Below are 21626 nucleotides of genomic sequence, written 5' to 3'. Positions count from 1 at the left end.
ATTGTGACGTGCAGGACTGCAACGCCCTCAGCCATAACCTCAGCCCCTGTGCTTTCCCTCTGCCCGCCGGGTGCACGCGCAGAATATCACCACAATCGTGACAGGCCCCGAGCAAGCCCCGCCCCCCGCCCCCGAGCCGCGGCGGAAGATACGTGACCTAACTGCGCATGCGCGCAACGGGTGACGGCGGCACCATGTTTTGTTTGGCTTTCGCAAGGGGAGGGGCTGCGGGGCGGGGGCCTTTCCTCGGCCACGTGACCGGAGGCAGCGGGTCTCGCGATTTGACTCGTGGGGGCCGCCGGGAAGGGGTGTGCGTGAGTGTGCGCGCGTGCGCGTTCGGCGGAGCGAGGGGTGAGTGGCGGGAGGGGCGCGCGCTGTTTGGCGGGAGCTGGTTTCAGGGGAGCGCCCTGCGGCCTACACTGGCCCGCGGCCTGCCGCCGCCTGGCCCGTGCCGCCTCGGGGCTCGGGGGTGGCACGGAGCGCCCCCTTCTCTGCCCATCCCCGGTGGGGTGGGCGGTGGAGGCCTCTTCCGCCCGTTGTCAGGTGGCGGGTGCCCGCGGGGTCGGTCTGCTTCCCCCCCGAGCAGAAAGTTGGGAGGGTGAAGCGTGGCTCCTGCTCCTGAGTTTGGCTTTGGTCTCCCCTCTCCTGCCAGGATGCTGGTGGCGTGCGGCATGCAGCGATGTCACCAGGAAGCGCTAAAGAAGAACCGGGTGATGCTGGCAAAACAGCTGATTTTGAAAGAATTGGCGGAGCATATGATAGAGAAGGATATCATCACCACGGAGATGATGGAAATGATACAGGTATGCAGGTTGTACTCCTCTGCACTGTGAGCTTTAGTTCTAGTTAAGCTCAGTGTCGTTCTTGGCAGTCGCAGCACGGTAGAACTCATCTGTGTTTTACCTGCATATTTTAATGTGATTACGTTTAGAGAACATGCAAAGCAGTGTAGGGTTTGCTTGCAACACACAGAATGTAAGCTGCTTTTGGCAATACGGATTTTGTCTGAGATGTACAAAAGTGTTGGCTTGCATGCTGGTATGTAGTTGTGGCAGGCTGTGCTTTGTGAGTCAGGTGGTATCTTCCAGTCCTTTGTTATCATTTTGTGCCTTTTTTTTCGTTTGTAGAAGTAGGAATAATACCTATTTCCACGAGAATACCGTGAAAGTAAGTAAATGAATGTATTATGAACCAGCTTGTTGTGGCACCTTTCACTTAAAGAATTTGTATGTTATATGTGTCTTTGTAAATTGTGTGAAGAACCTTACTATGTGAGCCAAGACTTACTCTCAGATGATGAATGCCGTTCATGGGGTTTTGATACTTAATCTGAGCAGTGGGTACTGTGAAGAGAAGTCTTTGGAAATAGTTCGGGATTGCTCCCAGAGGTATGGTAATGCACTGAAGACTCTGCAGGATGGAGATACAGGTCTTCAAAGAGAAAGCAAACTGCAAAGAAAAGAACTGAAGGTGCACATCAAGTGCATCTTGGGATGCAAATAAGCAATTGAGGGACTTTTTAATCTGTTAGTAAGGTTGATGGTCCTGTCATAAGAACAGGTGCTGAAAAATAGAATTATGAGCTCTTTGTTGGGCACCAGTGCAGAAGGTATGAACCTGAGACTGATAAGGTTTTTGAAAGCAGTGAAGAAGTAACTTCCTGATGAATTTTGACTCATTATGTGTCAAAGATAATGTGAAATTCCTCATGGGACCTGTCATAGATACCTGTGTGAAGTTGTGGGAGATGCAGGCAGTCTTACCTGAAATAGCTCCAGTCCCTAATGAAAGAGGACAGTGAAAGTCAGAGAATGAATCAAGTACTGATTGTACTGGTTTTGGCTGGGATAGAGTTAATTTCTGAATAGCAGCTTGTATGGGGCTGTGTTTTGGATTTGTAATGAAAAAGGTGTTGGTAACACAGGGGTGTTTTAGTTACTACTGAGGAGTGCTTACACAGAGTCAAGGTCTTTTCTGATTCTCACACAGCCCCTCCAGTGAGGAGGCTGGGGGTGCCCAAGAAGTTGGGAGGGGACACAGCTGGGACAGCTGACCCAAGGGATATTCTGTACCATACAACATCATGCTCAGCAATAAAAGCTGGGGGAAGAAGAAGAAAGGGTGGAACGTTTGAAGTTAGGCGGTTTGTCTTCCCAAGTAACTTAGGCATGATGGAGCCCTGCTGTCCTGGAGATGGCTTAGCATCTGCCTGCCGATGGGAAGTAGTGAATTAATTCCTTATTTTGCTTACTTGTGTGCACGGCTTTTGCTTTACCTGTTAAACTTACTTTGTCTCAACCCACAAGTTTTTTCACTTTTACCCTTTCGATTCTCCCCACCATCCTGCTGAGGAGGGAGTGACTGAATGGCTGTGTGGTGCTTAGCAGCCAACTGGGAGTTAAACAATGACACTGCTGAAGTATGGGTGGTTAGTAGGGATGTTTAGTTGCTGGCCTGCAGTTAGTCACTGAAGGGGGAGGAAGGGAAGGGGAAGAAAAGGGGGAAAAAAAAAAAAAAAAAGCAGCCCTCTCAAAGGTAGGATAATGTCAGAGAAAATAGTCTTTTTGGCAAAATGCAGCTGTATTTAAGAAGCATTAAACAGACAGAGGGAAAGAAGACTAAGAAGACTAAGGGAATCTTCCCCTCCAGGTGTAACTGGATAAAAGGAGATGCAACAATACTTAGTAATGGATTATCAGTAAGGACAGAGGTGTATGATAGATAAACCAGTAATAGCGTAGTGGAAAAAATTGTGCCTAGTCCAACATACACACATAACTAAGAGCTTAAATGTATATAAATAGCAATAGCAGCTTGAGCAAGAGAACAGAGTGACTTGAACTACTGTTGCAGGGTATGAATCTGGAAATTGCAGCAAAATAGAAATATGGCAGGGGTAGGAGGAAACCATTCACAACTGGAACAGTAATACTGCAAAAATATGCATTGTACTAGAAGGATAGAAATGAAGGGAACATTTGCAGTACAGTACTAATAACAGTGCTATAGATAAACAAAAAGTAACATGGGTAAAAAAAAAAAAAATCACCTGAGTCAAAACCACTTTGTCTTACCTTTCGTTTTTCTATAATAAGTCTGTGAATTTGTAGTTGTCTTCCACTCTGGTTCAAATATGAACAAAGGTTTTAGAAGAGCTGTTAGGTAGCCTATTCTTGAAAATGCATTGTGATGCATCAGGTACTTTAGTGGAAATAGGAGGAGACAAATGCCGCTGTGTCTGATGATAGAGCGTAGATTTTCCTGGATGCTGTAACTGACTGATTCTGTATATCCCCCTGCTCCCCCAAAAAGTCGGGAAATCAAGAAATTTGGATAAATAGTTATGTTTTAAATGTTCTTGTCTTAAAATCACAACAGTGATACTGGTCCTGTTGGTTTCATTTAAACTAAACAGAAGAATATAGAAAATGGTTCTGGAAACAGGGCGCTTTACTTAAGTAAACTTTTGCATCTAAGGAAAGTGAAATAAACCAAGGAGCTCAGGGAGATAAAGGAAGCATGAAATTTCTTCAAGTATGAGGTGCTAAACCAGTACTGAAACTTTACTACATGTAAGAAAAAGGTGGAGGGGAGGACACTGGAGGAAGAGCCACTGAAGACAGAGGTGGTTGAGCTGGATGAAGACCTCACAAGGAATATGAAGAGTAAGTAAAGAGTTTGTAGGTGTACACTAGAGAAAAATTAATAAATAGGAGCAGCTTCCTTTGATGTCCAAAGTGGGGAAAGAGAGTAGGAACTGACCGGAATGAATTTAAATTGGGTCACTCAGAAAGATACTAAACAATTTGAGATTTTTCTCAATGATACATATATATTTTAAAGAAAGAATAAGGAAAAAAACCCCTTGTGTTTACTGTGTAGCAAATATGATGTAAATTATCTAGATGAAGGCCCAGAAGAGAGGGATTTCAAACACAGAACAAAAAAGATAGTGGAAATAAAGTGGGGCAGTGAAAACAGCTGTTTTTAAGATGAAGTCCAAAATCCACTTCATTAATGCCATCTTGTCAGAGGATCTGATGTTCTCCCAGAGCTCTGGGATGGACCTTCAAAACTGCAGATATGATAGCAAGAGCTTTCTCTTGCTTTTTAAACAAGTTGAATACTCTGTATTGTAATCAAAGACTATCAGATTGTGTAGGTACAGGGATTTAAATGCTCTGTCTTGATCACTAGACAGTAATGAAGGGATCACTGGCTTTGACAAAGTGAAATAAATTTGATGAGGATGTTTGTCAAATATATATGCTCTCTCCACAGATTCTGCTTGTACATTCAAGCTCAATAAGAAGACTAATACTATGGGATTTTGCCAGGAATTCAGAGTTTATCGTGCAACCAGTTACTGTTATGCAGATTATCAAACTCATCTGTGAGGATACAAAAATAAATTAAGGATATATTAGAAAATAAAATGAAAGAAGTCTGTCTTATGAAAGTTTTACTTCTGAATGATTGCTGAACATTATTTAGTATAACCTAAATGTGCTGTTGATGCGGAAGTCACATGAGGAGGTGCAGCACTTCGGGTATTTAAGGAAGCATTAAGGAAGAAGTCTGCCAGAAGCTGACTACTGCACATACAAAGTGCAGAATATGAACATTATGGAAATTTCTGAACTTTTCAGTAAAACTTATGATTCAATTCTTCAGGTCAGCTTGTATTCTTAATTATGATTCATGGTTTAGTCAGAGACTATGAAGACAAAGTGAAGAAGAGCTTGTCATAAACAGCTGCAGGTCTAGTAGAAAGGAAGAAACAATTAATAGGTACTGTAGAATATCAGCTGTCAATTTACTTTATCAGATAAAATAAAATGCAGTGGGCTTACAGCAAGATATGAGTATATGGAGCTGGTTATCTTCTGTGGACTAATGGAGAAGTGTTACCAGGAGAAAGGGGCAAGTATTTTCATACTTCTGGAAGGACACAGGTGAGATATTACTATATGCACTTCTAGTCAACAGTGCTCTGAAAGCTGAGGTTTCCATGGGAATAGGAAAGGGTACTGCATTATCAAGGGGAAGAGGCCATTTGTGAGGAGCCTGAAAGTAAGTGGCTTGTTTACTGTAGCAAATCTAGACTGATTTATAGAAAGAAGTTTGATAAGTAAGGGAGATAAGTTTGATAAGTAAAGGAGAACACTGAAGTCAAGGGACATTGTTGATACAAAAATAAATGCTATTAGTCAGTCATGAATGAACATAGGTCTGAAATTTCAGAACAGGTTCATAAGCATTGGATCAACAAGATTTTGCAATAACCTTCCAAACAATGTGATAGGACAAAAGCCAAACAGCTTTTAACACCAAGCTTGAAAAAGTTTATGAAAGAAGCCAGATGATGTGAAATCTTTTGTAGCAGAGGATTTACACATGTGACTCAAGGCTTCCTCCAAAAGAAGAGATCTTGGATCTAAGTGGTAATTCAACAAATATAAGATCAGTTCCATGCAATTGATAAAATTTATTTTTGATACCCAGTATTTTAGTATGTGATGTTTTGGTGTGTTTTACATTACACAGGGAAGGCTATTATTGTAGAAAATAAGAAGTTTGTTGGCAAATTCCTTGTTAATATTCTAACACTTAGAACTTCTTGAGAATGTCTTACAGATACATACGTTTAATATTTGATTGTTACTTTTTCTCGTATACTACTATATATTGCTTTGTTGGTCTATATGTTACAGTCTATACATATGTAGTGTCTTTTTGGAATTGACTGCATATAATAAGTATTTTACTTAATGCTTTCTGAGGGATTTGCATATCTGCGCATGAGACCATAAACTATTGGGCAGTAATGGAAGCATGTTCTGGACTTCATGTATTCAATGGGGGGAAATAGATACTATTCCAACAGTAACTGGAAGTAAAGTTTAATGAGAAGAGGGCATATTACTGTGTGTGTAGTAACATATGAATTGTTGGCTTGCTGTGTTGTCATATACTCTCCCCCTTGAGCTAGTAGGAATAGAGTAGTAGGAGTGAAATCAGCTAGGAAAGACTATAAAAATGGATCTAGCACAGCTAAGCATGGTGATGAAACATTTAGATGAAGTAAAGAAAAATTAGTTGTTCTGAAGTTTCATTGAAAATGAATTGTGTTGGGGTGTTACTTTGAGTGTGGATTTTGTTTTTTCTCTGAATCTAGGCCAAGTCTGGGAGCTTCAGCCAAAATGTGGAATTCCTTGATTTGCTGCCCAAGAGAGGCCCTAATGCCTTCTCAGCCTTCTGTGAAGCTCTACGAGAAACCAAACAGCAGCATCTGGAGACAATGATCTTGAAGACAACATCCAACCTGAGTCATGGGACTGCAAGGGTACAACAGTTTTTTTTAAAAAAAAAAAAAAAGAGGGATGGATGGACTGGATTTCAGATTGACTTTAGGCACAAAGTGATCTTTTTCAAATGGCAAAAAAACCCCAAAAATTGTTTATGAAGGATAGGATGGGTTTTTGTTGCAAATTGAAACTTGTAGTAGCCTTAGTAAAAGCAGAGGAGAAGGAATTTGGGAAGAACAGAATTTACAGACAGAATTGCAAGATGACAGAGGTTGGAAGGGACCTCTGGAGGTCATCTGGTCCAAAGCCTCTGCTCAAGCAGTGTCACCTTGAGCAGGTTGCCCAGGGCCACATCTAGGTGACTTTTTAATATCTCCAAAGATGGAGGTTCTGTGGCCTCTCTGGGCAGCCTTCTCCCAGTGCTCAGTCACCCTCACAGTAAAAAGGTGTTTCCTGATGTTCAGATGGAGCCTTCTCTGTTTCAGCTGTGCCCGTGGCCTCTAGTCCTGTCACTGGGCACCACTGAAGAGCCTGGTTCTGTCCTCTTTGCACCCTCTCTTCAGGTGTTTATAGGCATTGATAACAGCCCACTGAGCCTTCTTTGCTCCAGGCTGAACAGTCCCAGCTCTCTCAGCTTTTCCTCATATGTGAGGTGCTCCAGTCCCTTCATCATCTTTGTGGCCTGTTGTTGGCCTCTCTCCAGTATGTTGATGTCTGTCTTCTACTGGGGAGCCCAGAACTGGACACAGGACTGCAGATGCAGCCTTGCCAGAGCTGAGCAGAGGAGAAGGGTCACCTCCCTTGACCTGATAGCAACATTCCTCCTAATGCAGCCCAGGATACCATTAGCCTTGTTTGCAATAAAGGCACGTTGCTGTCTCCTGTTCAACTTGGTGTCCACCAGGTCCCCCAGGACATTTCTGCCAAGCTGTTTCCCAGCTGGTTGACCCTCAGCATATATTGGTGCATGGAGTTGCTCCTCCCCAGGTGCAGCACTCTGCACTTCCCCTTGTTGAACTTCACAAGGTTCCTGGATGTTCTTATATCCAACATGTTCTTCATGGATGTGTCTCAAGAACCCAAAAGCTGCAAAGAAAATATTTTTCTCTGAAATCTTTTAGCGTTCGATGATTCTGAGTAGAAAGCTACTAAAAGCTAGACTTGTCTGTTGAGGAGAGAGGGACTTTTCTTTATTTTGTTATTTTTACTTCATTCTATCTACATTTGTTAGCATTGGATTAAAGGAAGAATTTAGCAAAGATTCAATAGTCTTAGTGTATTGACAAGGACAGAAACTTGCAGTAAACATATTTCATACAAAGGAAGGAAGACCAGATATTTTTGAAGAGAGATGTTCCCTTATTAAAATGTAGAATTTATTAGACTACCCTTTCTATTTTTTTGTTTTCAGTTGTGCTTTGCTATACAAACAATGAAATCTTGAAAGCAAAGAAAAAGATAGGAATCACTGGACAAATCAATTTTTGGCAAAAACAAGGAGGACAAGATGACTGCTGTAAGGTTTCCAAACTGGGAATTTTGGTAGAAGTGGAGATGAGCAAAGAAGGGAAGGAATTTTGCATTGAGAGAAAATGCTGCCGTCTTGTCAGGATGTTTCATTTGGATGTGAACAATTTTTAAGTCATATATATGTGTATGTAAATGCATGTATCTTTGTTCCATGATTCTCTACGGTACAGGCTTGTAGATTAAAAAATAGCTAGTTTATGCTACTTTTTCATGGATTTATTGTATGTCTTGTAGCTTGAACACTGTTATGGATCAAATCTTCCATTCCCTGCCAGTGAGTTGTGTAATTCAAAGAGACCACGCTGGACTGGTGAGTCGCACATGACGTTGTAAATACTTCATTTGCTATCTGGTTGGTTGCTTCTAATTTCTTAATATTCTCTTAATTCAGTTCTAGAAATAAGCTCACCACCACTTTGATCATTCAAGGAATACAAACTTGACAGTGAACTGACTAAATTATGATCAGATGCAGGAGGCAGAATTAGGCTAGAAAATGACAGTGAAATAGCATACTGGAAGAGAGAACTCAATCAGTTCCTAGTCAGCTTCAGTTATTCTTACAGGAATTTTGGTTGCTTAAACAGTACATGTCAGTAAAATGTTAGATTCTGCAACGATTTTCTTCTTTAAGGTTTGTAATAGAGTTTAGTTGAACTAAAACTGAGAAGATACTGATTTGTGGACAGTATTCTTTAACTTAGACTTCCTTCTTAGCAAATAAATTTAAGTACAAGGCCTTATATATGTTACATGGGCCCAACAGATTTCTGTAGCTTCTGTCGAGTGCAGCAAATCATCTTTTCTATAGCAAGCATTTGTGACTTAGATCAGGGAACTAGTTGGGATGAATCTCCTTGGTAGTTTTTATGTTGCCTCTGGTAATGCCTGGAGTACTCATGTTCCCTAACTGCAGCTTGAACTGTGTACTGGTTACTGGGAGCTCTCTCTGGTGTTAAAGAACAAGTGATTTTGAAGGATTTTTTCACTTAGGTGGAAAGGTTTTAGGGTTGGGTTGTCTTGGTTTTTTAGAGCGTATGTTCCTTCAACTAGGGAAGCCATGCCTCAAAAGGCTGAAAAAGGATTTCAAAGGACATCATGAATGTCATTAGCTCTGTTTCTTCAGGATAGGGGAGTGAGTGTTTGTCTGCGAATGACAAATAATTGATTATGATTCACCCCATCTGCTGTTATCTAGAGGAAGGGGTTGTTCAGAGGCAGATAAGTAAGAGGGCATTGTACTTTATGGAAGTTAGAAATGTCTAGTTTGATCACTTATGCATGTGTTCAGCAAAAAATAAATAATTGTATCCAGTGAGCATGGGAGGCCTTTTATGAAAGGAAAAGCACTGTTCTATTTGAATATTTCTAGCTATTTTGTCAGCCTAACTGTGAACATACTGTACAAAAAGACAGAAAGCACACAGCTCTAATTTTAGATAAGAATTCTGTTTTCATCTCTGTAGAACCAAATTTACTAGACCTTAGGAAAGTATCATCCACATACAAGACAAAAAAGTTGCTAATTAAAATTATAAAGAAATAAGAATACCATTCCAGTACTTTTTGTTTCTTCTCCTATGTTTGATTATGTCTGAAGTCCCTGATCAAGGAAGATTTTTAGAGGTATGAATAGCATAGTACAGGAATATGACTAAGACAACATAGTTCAGAATTTGTAAGCTACTACCTTAGTGCAGAGGCTTTGTAGTGGGGATTTTTTTTATTGTTTGTTTTGCACAGAACCAGTGGAACATTCCTTGGATAATGGAGATGGTCTGCCAATTCCTCCAGTGAAGTACTGCTCTCCTGAATTTTATCGTGATCATCAGCACTTGGTAAGTAGTTGACAGAGAAAATCTCCTTAAGATGTGAAAGAGGTGAGGTGTTTGGATATATCAACTGAACACGTGCTACTTAAAACTGAGTTGAAACACATTCTTCATTGGGATGTGGATCAGAGTTGTGCTATTTGTGTAACTGAAAGGTGTTACCAGTCATGTTCAATTTGATGTAGTTCTTATTTACAAGTGAAAAAATTATGGCTAGTTCTGTAACTACAAATCTCTGCCTCTGGTTTTTGGTCACGATGATCTTTGTGAAATGCCTTCTGTTTTGTTGCTCTGTGTAAGCTGTCAGTATTATTGCCTCCTGTTTATTTGTCTGCATCCTCATCTCCTGTGTGATGGCACACCCTGCAAATGACTGTAAAATACTAGAACTGTGTTAATGGCTGCTTTAATTGCCAACTGTACCCAGAAGTACAGCCTTCTTTGGCTCAAGAACCAGATCATGATTCTGTGCTGATAGTATTGGGTAGGACAACCTGAATTTCTAATCTGCAGCGTTTGAAGTAGGCAGTCTAATTACTTTTTGTTTATTCTATTTGTAAAGCATAGATTGTGGTGGGGCAGACGCTTTAGTAGTTACACAGTGTGCTAACACTTAACACTGTCACAGGCTCTGTGTACAGCAAAACAGATTTATTTTTATTTTAAACTGTCTATTGGGGAGACCTAATTAGGTAGCGTCAGTGTGACCCTGACTTGGTTCCTTTTACAGCTGTGCCTTGATACACCTAATTTGATATGCTCCTTTGGTATTAAATTTTACTTCCAATTTACAGGAGTGTTAGTAACTGATTTACTGTTGATTTGTTGTTGTTAGAGTGGGAGGGTCAGAGAGGGAACTTAATTTGAAGACACCCCTTTTAAATTAGTTCTTTCCCTGTTGACCTTTGGCCGCATAACTTTCAGGATCAGTGACTGACAGCCCCTTCCTGTTACAGTTGCACTCACATGCTATTTTACATCTCTGTCTGCTTCCAACAGCAATTAAGAAATGTTAGTGAGATTTTACATAGTGTTGTTCTAAGGCCTTTGATGGAGATGACAGAAATACATGGGGCCGTGCTGGGATGAGGGTGGGGAAAGGGAAAAAAGCTAGCAAGGCCTAATTCACAGTTTGAAATGGGTAAGCTCTGTTTCTTTTAAAATGAGGAATAAGGCAAGCTAGTATAACATCTTAATAAATGTTGTAGGATCATCAGTTGTGGAGACTTGCAAATACAGTTATTTTTGGGACCCACTGCAATACAAACATTTGTTTTATTTATTTAAAAAAGCCTACAACCCCTTCAAAAATTTGACCTCTACTGTTTTTTTGCTCTCAATCAAGAAATCCTGCATATTGTATCAAGTTGGCAGGTTGAGATTGCTTTTCTACTCTATTTCCTTGTGTAGTCTAAATTTACCAATTTTAAATCTTCTTTTCAGGCATATAAACTGATATCAGAGCCCCGAGGCTTAGCACTTATTCTCAGCAATGTCCATTTCAGCAGTGAGAAGGACTTGGAATACCGCGCAGGGGGAGATGTGGACTGTACTTCCCTGGAGATGCTTTTCAAGCATCTTGGGTATCAAGTGACTGTCTGTCATGATCAAACTGCACGGGTAAGGGGGATGGATCCCAGTACTTCATATCCAGTATGGATGAGAGTTTGTAAGTGTTATATAAACGTCTTAAGAGGTTCCCTTTGGTGTAACTAAGCTGGAACAGGAAGATGCGAACGGTCACTTATGAATAGAAAATAAGGCTAAATGGGATGATGTCTGCTCACATACTGATAAATTTGAAGAAGCTTGGAAGGCAGAGGACTTACGACAGAAAGTAGGATCACAAAGGGACTACAAGAGGTACTATTCTAGCCCGACTCTAGTGAAAGGGGCAAGAATTTCTAGACCACACCTGGCATGTGTGTTAAAACCACAAATTAGTAAAGTCTGCAATTTATCTAGACTTTTCCAGTGTTCTGCTATCCTAGAAGTTAAATTTTACAAATATTTGACCTAATCTTGCAATTTTAAGTGATGTTTTCATGTCCTTTCACTGATGGAGTCAATTGCCATCCTATTTATCAGTCTTGTAGTGTCTTTGTAGTTAAGTTCCACTCTTTCACTCTTTGCTTTGCTAGAGAAGTGGCCATGCTTGACTTGAGAAAATTCGTAATGTTCCACAACTAAATCAAGCCACTCTCTTTTCCCTGGGAATGCAGTTGCTGCCTTCTCCAGCCTCATTTCTTCTTATTCCTTTTAATGAAACCAAGTGATACAGAATGTGTTAGTGTGTTTTATTCAAGAAGACAACTTTTTGCAACATCATAGTAAGGCTTTTGCACCTGCCATGTTGTCAGAGTTCCTAAAGTTTGTAAACTGTTACCGTGTTTTGATCTTTAGGTTTGAATGCCTGAAGTACCAGAGTATGTATCTGTTAAATTGCTCCAATATCCCAGCCAGATTCAAGTGTCAGTGTAAAACCCAATAAAATATCAGTTGGTTTCTCCTACGTTAAATCCATGTGGACCAACTCAAGATACTTGCTGCACCCCCCTGTTGGCCTAAGTGATTCCTACTTCACAATGTTATACTTAGGACTGAATATTACATAACATTTTGCTGTTCTTTTATGGACATGTCTTTTGTCTTGTAAATTTGACGTATGTAAGGTTTATTTCACAACAGGAGGATCATTTGTATTTTTCCCAGTATATTGGGCCATTTCCCCTGTGCAAGTCTGGAAAGCATTAAACATTTCTTTATTTATTCTCTCTTCCAGGAGATGCAGAATGCATTGGAGAGGTTCTCTAAGCTGCCAGGTCATCGGGATGTGGATTCCTGCATTGTCGCTTTGCTTTCTCACGGTGTGGAGGGTGGGGTTTACGGCAGTGATGGCAAACTACTACAGGTATATTGCTGTGTCCTGATGTGGTGTTGTAGGTTATCTCTTGGAAAGTATCAATGGAAAGAGGGAAAAGAATTTAAAAAAAAATAAAAAGAAGTAATGGGAGACTGAAAATTCACATTTTTTAAAAAGGAAAAAGTAAGTTCTTGTGGGAAGAAAAGGGCAGGGGGCTGTCTATGGGAGGTCTGTAGGATAAAGAATGGCATAGAAATAGGGCAAGTAGGGAAAGTTATTTCATTCTCTCTTCCTGTACAAGTACTAGGTAGAGTGCATGAACTCTGACTAGTAGGAGCTGAGGGAGTGGGTAGGAAAGGTATGTGTTTGTCACGTGGTGAGTTTGGAGCTAAAGGAGAAAATATCAAGACTGGTGAGGTAATGACCAAAATACAGGGAAACAAGGCAAGACTGGGTTTGGCTCACAGAAGGCTGCAAAGAAGAATATTTATCTTCTTTCTTCTCTCAGTTGCAGGAGGCTTTCCGGCTCTTTGATAATGCAAACTGTCCAAATCTCCAGAATAAGCCCAAAATGTTCTTTATTCAGGCCTGCCGGGGAGGTGAGTGCCCAAATACTGAAAGCCATGTATTGGGCATGCCATTAAGGCTCATCTTACTCACAGACACACCCTCACATTCAACTTGCTGTCAACTCTCCTCTTTGCTTCTCTCAGGTGTAAGTGGAACCCATATTCACCTCCCTCTGCCCTGCTGCTGCCACTGCATCTGTTGCTCTGTAAGTGTCTTTTGCTCTGCATGGGGTGTGTGCATTGACTTGCAGACCCCAGAGCACCTTAATGATACCAAACTTTTATCACATCCCACTCGTATGTTGAGGCTTTCTCGCTTTGCCTGCAGTAGGGGGAGTGGGGCATATGGTGCATCAAATTGCAGCACAGCATGGAGTGGTACACTAGCAATGGAGTCCTGTCTGAGGTCCTTCTTCCTCTTGATCCTGGATGTGTTATGTCTCTTGTGCTGTTGTCTCTTGAGCTATCAAAGTTGGATCAAAGTCTTTTTTTGTCTTTGTCTTTTTTCTTTTTCCCCTTTACCCTATCCTGTTTTCAACCTCCAAATGACCTTTCCTTACACCCTCTTCCACATACTACTGTAGAATTTTTACATACTATTGTACAGAATTCTTTTCTTGATTCTCATAGACTTGTTTTTTTCCACTCTTTCTGTTCCTTTTTTTTGAAATTGTGCTATTCATTTTCTCTCCTTTTGTAACTAAACACACATCTGTAAGTACATACCTTTCAGATCTGCTAATCACCAAGTTTTTCACTAAAGTATTTGGACTTTTTGATATCACTGTGAAACTGTGGATACTCTAACGCAAAGTTCTGTCTTAGAAAGCTTTTTCTCTGTTGTGATAGAGATGTTCTAGTGTGTATGCTTTTCTCCCTTCTTTTCCCTTGTTCCTTGCAATTGTCTCCCTTCTTTTTCATTTTTAGCAGAGCTTTATAGTTTGTCCTCTAGCCAAGAGGATGTTTCATTCACCTGTTACCTACTTGTGTTCAATCCCAGTGAGGAGAAAAACTTAGTCACATGAAGTATTTTGGTGATCAGAAATATATGATCCTTCTAAGCATTTGGAAATATTGTAATGTGTGTGTTTACAATATGAATTGAATGTGATTGCTTTTCTTATGTTATTGAATCTTTAGATACTCTTGAACAAACATGAAAATGCAGACTCATAACACTGTGGAAATAAGTGTAATAAGCCAAAGCTTTGCAGCTGACTTTATTAGGTAATTAGGTTTATTTGACTGTAAGGTTACCATAATGGGTCTGTTCACATCAATGAATCAGGCTTGGCCTTCCTATTCCCAAAAAGGTATCAGTTAAGAAGGAGTGGTAGGCTCATTATGCAAAATGCTGTAGAACTGGGATACTGCAATAGGCAAAGGATTGAGACTTGAGCAAATGAAAAGTAAAAAAATCTTTTCTCAATTTAAAAAAAAAAAAGCCAAAATCTACTTTTTTTTAACCTCTCTTTTAAATCTTTATTATTAGCTGGAGGGGAAAGCTAGTTACAGAGTAATTGAGCTGTCAACAAATAGGTGTACCTTTTCATGTTAGCATTCAAAGATTAGACTAGCCAATACAAATTTTTTTCAAAAGCAGCATTTAAAAGACTGTATAAATAGTGTGGACAACTTTAGATTAGTAGTCAATCTCTCTGTTGAAACAAAATGAGAAATGAATAGGTTATTCTTTTTCCCTACATTTATGTAATAGGCCTTATCTATCTTCTATTAATGACACACTAAAAAATGTAGATAAAGAGGAGTTGGTACTGTCGTCTTAATTTCCAAAGGGTCTTTGGCAGAAGTCTACTAAAGAATTGAAATAGTCCACCTACAGTCACGGATTAAAAACCAGTGGCAACAGAAAGCAATGGGAAAAGACAAATAGATTTCAGTATGACATAAAATCACACTTTGAAGCTGCGTAACATCTGTGTTTAATATAGTAGTTGATCCAGAAGAGTGAAGAACTGTGGTAAATAATGACAAATAGGTAGCTAGCAGTTATTTAAATCAGATGGGAAAATTGCTATCTGGGAGCTTCAGTAAAATTTAAACAGACTTAATCAAGCTGGGTGGCAGTGATTGGTGATGTAAATTAGAGGTTAAGTATGCAGAGGAATATCCTGATAGGGTTAGTGCTTTACACTTTTTAGTTCTGTTGGTAAGTTGACTGGGATGGTGTTTGAAGACAAATGCATGAGGAAGACATCTAATTCTGAAGCTTTAATCAAAAAGGTTTTGACTTTATGTATTATGGGGTGACAACCCGTCTTATCTGAAATAGCATACACTGTGAACAGTACACTAAATTTTTAAGAAGATACAGAATTAAAAGGATTTGGAGAAGTGTGATAAGACATGAAAAAATGCGGTTAAAAGTGGAAAAATTTGCATTGCTACCTTAAAGAGATGATGAAGGAACTTGATGGAAATAAACATGAAATTTTGAGCTATGGAGCCTTAATTATAGGGTATATCTATCCTGTCAGACAATCACACCCTTCCCACTGCTGCTTGGAGGAAAACAACAACGTTGCTGACTTATGAACTGACCATTACCTATGCATAATTATGAGATGCCTTCAGTGCCACTGCCTGTAAAAGTGTTAGAAATCCAAATGCATTTCTTAGGCATGACCTGGCAACAAAAACCTAGAGCTGTCATAACAGGAGGGCCTCTGAAGTGGACACTTGTGCCTCCTAAGACTAGCGTCTACTTACTAGGAAGTAAGTAGAATAGTAGATTCTCATTTTACAACAAAAGGGCAATATTATATAGAAAACCTGTAAAATGTAGTTTTACTTTTCCTACAGCATAGCTGGACTATTAAAGTTACTGCCACTAAGCAGTTAGTCTATATTACAGTGAAAACTCTGCATCATGTAAACAAGCAATTGAGAATATGTACACTTGTCATAATACATACTAATGAGTCCTGGAAAGGGCATTAAATGTTCTCCAGGTTATAAACTAATCTTCATGTACTCAAGTTCTTTCTCTTGTCTTTGGGGTCAAATTATTTTGCATTTTACTATTGCACAATTTATGCTTTTAATTGAAACAAGTGATATTATAGTCAGGATTTAGAACTGGGGGAGATATTTGGCCCATGTTTTCTGGATGTCTTGGAGGCAGACCTTAGCCACTAAAATTATAACTCTCATTTTGAGTTCTGCAAAAAGTAGGTAGTTAGCATTGCAAACTAGACTAGACATTTTTGGACATTTCTAAGGTAGGTAAAAGTGGAAAATAGAAACTTTTAGAGCTAGGCATCAAATCCTACTGTGCATGGTGAAGAACTGTCAGAAAGTTCTTTGCTTTCCAAATATCACATGATTGCATAGGAAAGAAGAGGGGGGGGGAAAAAATCAGTTGGCATGCGGACTAACAGTCATATTAGGTTGAGTAGGTTCAGCACTTATTGGTATATGCATTAGTTTGTGCAGAAGAACTTTCAGATGAGTTTTAAAAACAGCTGACAAAGCTTAAAGTTCGTGCAAAAGCTTTCTGCTTGACAGAAGGCGTGGCATTGCTGACCAAAGCCCAAAGCTAAAGAAGTACAGGAAAACTATATCCAGTAATTCATGATAATTTCTTCTTTTTCCTCCCCCCACCCAGATGAGACAGACCGGGGAGTGGATCAAAGAGATGGGAAAGAATGGTCAGATTCCCCAGGCTGTGAGGAAAGTGATGCAAACAAGGAAGAAAATCTCAAGCTGCGTCTCCCTACATGCTCTGATATGATCTGTGGATATGCTTGTCTGAAAGGTATGGGGGGGAGGCCCTAAGTGTTGGGGCATAAGGAGGTTTTATTCGTCTGTGTTCCCCAGAAACTTCATCTTACACACTTTCTTCTCAGGCACTGCGGCCATGCGGAACACCAAGCGTGGATCCTGGTATATCGAGGCTCTCACCGCTGTGTTTGCAGAGGACTCCCGAGACACTCATGTGGCTGACATGTTGGTGAAGGTGAGCTGGAGTGTCTTTCTTCTCCCACACTTCACAGAACCACAGAATCATCTCGGTTGGAAAAGACCTTGAAGATCCTCCACTCCAACCATTAACCTCACACTGACCGTTCCAACTCCACCAGATCCTTCAGCGCTGGGTCAACCCAACTCTTCAACCCCTCCAGGGATGGGGACTCCCCCCCTGCCCTGGGCAGCCCATTCCAACGCCCAACAACCCCTTCTGGAAAGAAATACTTCCTAAGAGCCAGTCTGACCCTGCCCTGGTGCAGCTTGAGGCCATTCCCTCTTGTCCTGTCGCTTGTTACTTGGTTCAAGAGACTCATTCCCCCTCTCTGCACCCTCCTTTCAGGGAGTTGTAGAGGGCCATGAGGTCTCCCCTCAGCCTCCTCTTCTCCAGACTAAACCCCCCCAGTTCCCTCAGCCGCTCCCCATCAGACCTGTGCTCCAGACCCTGCACCAGCTTCGTTGCCCTTCTCTGGACACGCTCGAGTCATTCAATGTCCTTTTTGTAGCGAGAGGCCCAAAACTGAACCCAGTCATTGAGGTGCGACTTACCTGGTTTCTGAAGAGCCTTCCAGTGCTTAAAATTGTTAGGATTAATCTACTATCAAAGTGATTGTTCTTGCCTTTTTCATAGCAAAATTATTACTACTTTCCCCATTTTTGTGTGTACGTGTGTATACATATATATACACACACAGTTTCACAGCAGTTTAACCAAAGTAAAAATGTTGTTTCTTTGACTCCTTCCATTTCACTTGTGCAGGCTCATGGTGAACTTATGAGAAGAATTAATCTGGCTTGTCAAGAATTACTTTTTTTCTATAGAAATAGCTTTTCTTTCAGGTGGATTCATTCCCTGAACTGCTTACCACATAGCTGCACAAGCACTTGCACTCATGTAAGGTAAAGATTAAGAAAATGGGGGAAGAGGGAGTGAAGACAGCAGTGTGACCACGGCAACAAGCTGCTGTGGAACTGCACCCCAGTTCTTTATCCTCCTTATAATTTGGAAAGACAATACATAGGGGACTACTTAATAAGATAAACTATGAGTACAGAAAGCAATGACGTTTTTATTCTGTCGTCTTAATCCTTCCAGTCATTTTATTTTTTTTAATTTCACATCCAGGTGAACAGGCAAATCAAACAACGAGAAGGTTATGCCCCAGGCACAGAATTTCACCGCTGCAAGGAAATGTCAGAGTATTGTAGCACGCTCTGTCGGGACCTTTACCTGTTTCCTGGCTATCTGCCAGGAAAATAACCCTGCCAGCTCTGTTGGAAGACAGATACTGCCAAAGCTCAACTTTGAGTATGGATGTCTACGTTTATGGACTGTGACATCACATGCACAAGCAAGGAATGCTTGTTTATATCCAGCCAGTCTAATTCTTGATGTCATCTTCTAAAATAATCTGGCAACTCTCTTTGTAATCTGATTCAGTTCAGGGTTTAAAATTCTAATATCCTGACTTATTCCATATGGTCAGAAATTGATGAACAGAGGATCAGCACTGGAAATGGGAAGAAGTGGGAACATCCTTTGGAAGGAGACATAAGGACATTTGTCAGCAAAGTGAATGTGGAAAGGGAAACAGACTATTCATATAACTTTTAAAAAGGTTAAGCCTTTCTGAAAGGAAAATTATAAAATGCTACTTATGCTTGTATCTTAAATTTTTTAAATACTTTCTGTCTGGTTCTTCATGCAGGACAATCAGCTCCTGTTTGCATTAGAAAAGAGCTCCCTTGTGAAAGAGAATCCTTACTGTCTCTAAAATGGAAGGTTATTGTTTTCAGTACTTGACACTTTCCTATCCATCTTGATCCCTTAAAAGTCTATTTTTGCACGTTTCTTCTGTAGCCAAATTATCAAGAGAACTACAAAATATCCAAGGTTATCAACAAAGCAAGTAGAGATCCAGGATTTCTCATACAGACAGGTAAGCCTCCATAAACTGCCCCAGATACAGTTTTGAATCTAGAATTTCTAGATTAGCTCCCCTTAGTCCCAAGAGTGAACAACTGTATGGAATATTACTTTTGAGGAATTTGTTTGGCATAGTACCTGTGTGTCACAGGCATAGCATTCAATCCACCAACTTCTCAGGAGTCTATAAACTGCACTGTAAAACTGAATCCCCAAAACCCTACAGCCTTGTACAAAAGGATCTTTTGTCTTTTTTTAATTAACAAAAATATTCAAGGCAGCTCTTTACAGTCTAAGCGTTTTTTGCTTGGTTTATTTATCACTGCCATTTGTTTCCCTTTTAAATGAAAGGAAAGATTTTCGCATTATTACCCTGTTCTGTGAGTTTTCTGTCTTCAGCCATGATCATTTAAAGCTCTTTATTTAGCTAATATTTGCAAAGTGTTGTTTCAACTGATCAATAAGAAAAGTTGTGGCATAATCAATCAGTTATTTTGGAAATTTCCTACACAGTCTCTTCAAGTTCTGATTTCTCTTGCTTGTGTCCAGATGCAGTTACTCCCGTTTGATGTGATATGGGAGATGGGCATTGTTCTCTTTTTGTGGTAGAGCCTAAATCCTGATAAACTGGGTTACATATGGACTACAGTCTGTTCACTGTTCAGTCTCAGTCCTCGCATAGTAAGTTGGCATAGTTCCTGGCTTTTTTATGTAAATGTGACTTTTTATATGTTTTAATATTTTAAAATATTTTTTCAAGATAGACTTATGAATAGGAACCACAGAGGGATATGGAGGGAGGCTGGAAAATTAGGCATGTGCTTTTTTTTTTTATTGTCCTGCCTAGGAAAATGAAGGCTGTTTCCTCCAGCTGACAAAGATGCAGCATTAACATGCATCTTGCACTTATCTTACACACAAGGTGATTAAACAGAACAAGGATCACACTTGCCAATTGGTGCCTTACTCTGAAGTTTAAGATACCAGTTTAGGGGCTGTTGTACCTCCCGGGAGTATAAACACTTTCTTCTTGAGTGCTCCCTATTTGAAAAGGTGCAATATTTTAAGATCCATATATTGATGAAGCAGTCCACTCTGGATTAGATTTCTGTAGGATTACATCAAGTTGCATCATCACTGCCACTTTCTTATATTTTTTGTATACTTGTATTTTACTGCCTTGCAATGTCAAAATAAAGAATTCTTGTTTGATTAATATGTGCAGTATCTTCCACTTGTGGAGTTATGCCTTTGTGCAGAAATGGAGATTCTATATAAAGAGAATTTTGCATAATTTTTTGAGATAGTACCTTCCGAGGTGCTTTTGAACTCTCGGGCAGAAGCCTGCTACTTGCTAGCTGCAACCAGTATGGGCTGCTTGTAAATTTTGGTAGCACCTGAAATACACAAAATTTAATACATCAGTAAAGAGATATGAGGCAGAACCACCAAGTAGGAGGCCAGGTTGGACAGGGCTTTGGGCAACCTGGGCTAGTGGAAGGTGTCCCTGCCCATGGCAGGGGAGTTGGAACTAGATGATCTTTAAGGTCCCTTCCAACTCAAACCATTCTGATTGCATTGTGTTTCAGCACATAAAATATTTAGACTGGGAAAATTGTGGGCTTGGTGTTCTTGAAGGAAGAGTTGGTGCCAAAATGAAGGGTTCCTGAAAAAAAACAGGAAGGGCCCAGAAAGAAAGTGAAGATACCAGCTAGAGAAGAGATCCTGGAAGTGCAGGAAAATCCAGGTGATCAAAGGGCTGCATGGGAATGAATGCCAGGGGCTGCCCAGAGGCTTTGACCTGTAATGCTCAAGACTGGTAACTGGGCCCCAGCTGTACAGCACAGAACCAGCATGACTTTTCCCCCAACCTTCACAGACCAGCAATAATCTCAGTGTGAATGCACGTGGGAGAAAGCCAGTGAGTGAGTGTGAAATAAGAAGGTAAATAATCCCCAGTGTCCAGACCCACTGGAGGTTACCATTTACTCTGTCTCATCTGTGACACTTAGAAGGGTGTTTTCTGTCTTCTAAAGTCTCTTTTTATTGAAAGAGTACACTGTTTTTTCCATAATACCAAATTCTGGCACAGGAAATCTAGTAGTAATATTAGCAGTGGAATTACCAAGGTCTACCGGTCAGAAGGTGTTTCTAGTAGTCCAGATGATGAAGCAGGCCAGAAGATGAAGTCTACAGATGTTTGTATTTTCAGGGAAGTAAGTTTTGAGCTACTACTGTAGTTTAAGGAATGACTAATAGCTAGAATAGCTGATATAGTAGGAAAGTGCTAACCAAGGCACTTTTTGGCATGAAACCAAAAGAATAATAAGGTCAAAAGTTTTGTTTTGTGGTACAGGGAGTGAAAACAGTGAATGTGATGTAGACAGGGTATTTTACAAATCTTGAGCAGCATTAAAGTCATTGTACTTATTAACAGAACAGTTTGGTAAATGAATACAATTGTAGTAATTCTAAACTGGTTTTGTTTCCCCATTTGCCATTATGAAAATGGATAGATACTCAAAGAATTTGACTATGTAAAAATAGTCATTAATCTCCTTAAAAATTGGGAGGAACAGAATGGCATTGGAAGAGGGAAAGCTTTTCAAA

General features: G+C 40.2%; 2 protein-coding genes across 7 annotated transcripts in view; both read left to right on the top strand.

Moving 5' to 3' along the window:
• Positions 1–249: 249 nt before the first annotated feature.
• CASP2 (caspase 2) lies at positions 250–20232 on the top strand. Of its 6 annotated transcripts, none has more exons than XM_074855185.1 (11): positions 250–351; positions 653–803; positions 6179–6346; positions 8073–8148; positions 9582–9676; positions 11114–11290; positions 12453–12581; positions 13042–13132; positions 16731–16880; positions 16972–17081; positions 18216–20232. In XM_074855185.1, exons 2-11 carry the CDS (start codon positions 654–656, stop codon positions 18348–18350), a joined length of 1281 nt encoding a protein of 426 aa, XP_074711286.1. In that variant the 5' UTR covers positions 250–351; position 653; the 3' UTR covers positions 18351–20232. The 6 variants fall into 6 exon arrangements, 4 of the variants coding, with proteins under 4 accessions (XP_074711286.1, XP_074711295.1, XP_074711273.1 ...); XR_012626978.1 differs by lacking the exons at positions 250–351; positions 653–803 and adding an exon at positions 843–1167 and having other exon boundaries at positions 18216–19029; positions 19566–20232; XR_012626979.1 differs by lacking the exons at positions 250–351; positions 653–803 and adding exons at positions 843–1167; positions 13247–13308 and having other exon boundaries at positions 18216–18355.
• CLCN1 (chloride voltage-gated channel 1) overlaps positions 19595–21626 on the top strand; it is a 68248-nt gene continuing 66216 nt past the window's right edge. Inside the window, exon 1 of the mRNA XM_074855270.1 lies at positions 19595–19697. The gene's annotated coding sequence lies outside the window, so the exon portion shown is untranslated. The remainder of the gene's footprint in view (positions 19698–21626) is intronic.

Source organism: Strix uralensis, chromosome 2, assembly GCF_047716275.1.
Source record: "Strix uralensis isolate ZFMK-TIS-50842 chromosome 2, bStrUra1, whole genome shotgun sequence".
Lineage (NCBI taxonomy): Eukaryota > Metazoa > Chordata > Aves > Strigiformes > Strigidae > Strix > Strix uralensis.
Note: the sequence above shows the minus strand (reverse complement) of the source record. Positions and strands in the feature narration are given on the sequence as shown.

What these genes read in the sequence shown, in the direction of transcription:
- CASP2 (XM_074855172.1), top strand. Translation starts at nt 937, where the DNA reads ATGCAAAGCAGTGTAGGGTTTGCTTGCAACACACAGAATGTAAGCTGC. An exon ending in AAAGAGACCACGCTGGACTG is followed by an intron (nt 8,149 to 9,581) that starts GTGAGTCGCACA and finishes TGTTTTGCACAG; the next exon opens with AACCAGTGGAACATTCCTTG. An exon ending in GTCATGATCAAACTGCACGG is followed by an intron (nt 11,291 to 12,452) that starts GTAAGGGGGATG and finishes TCTCTCTTCCAG; the next exon opens with GAGATGCAGAATGCATTGGA.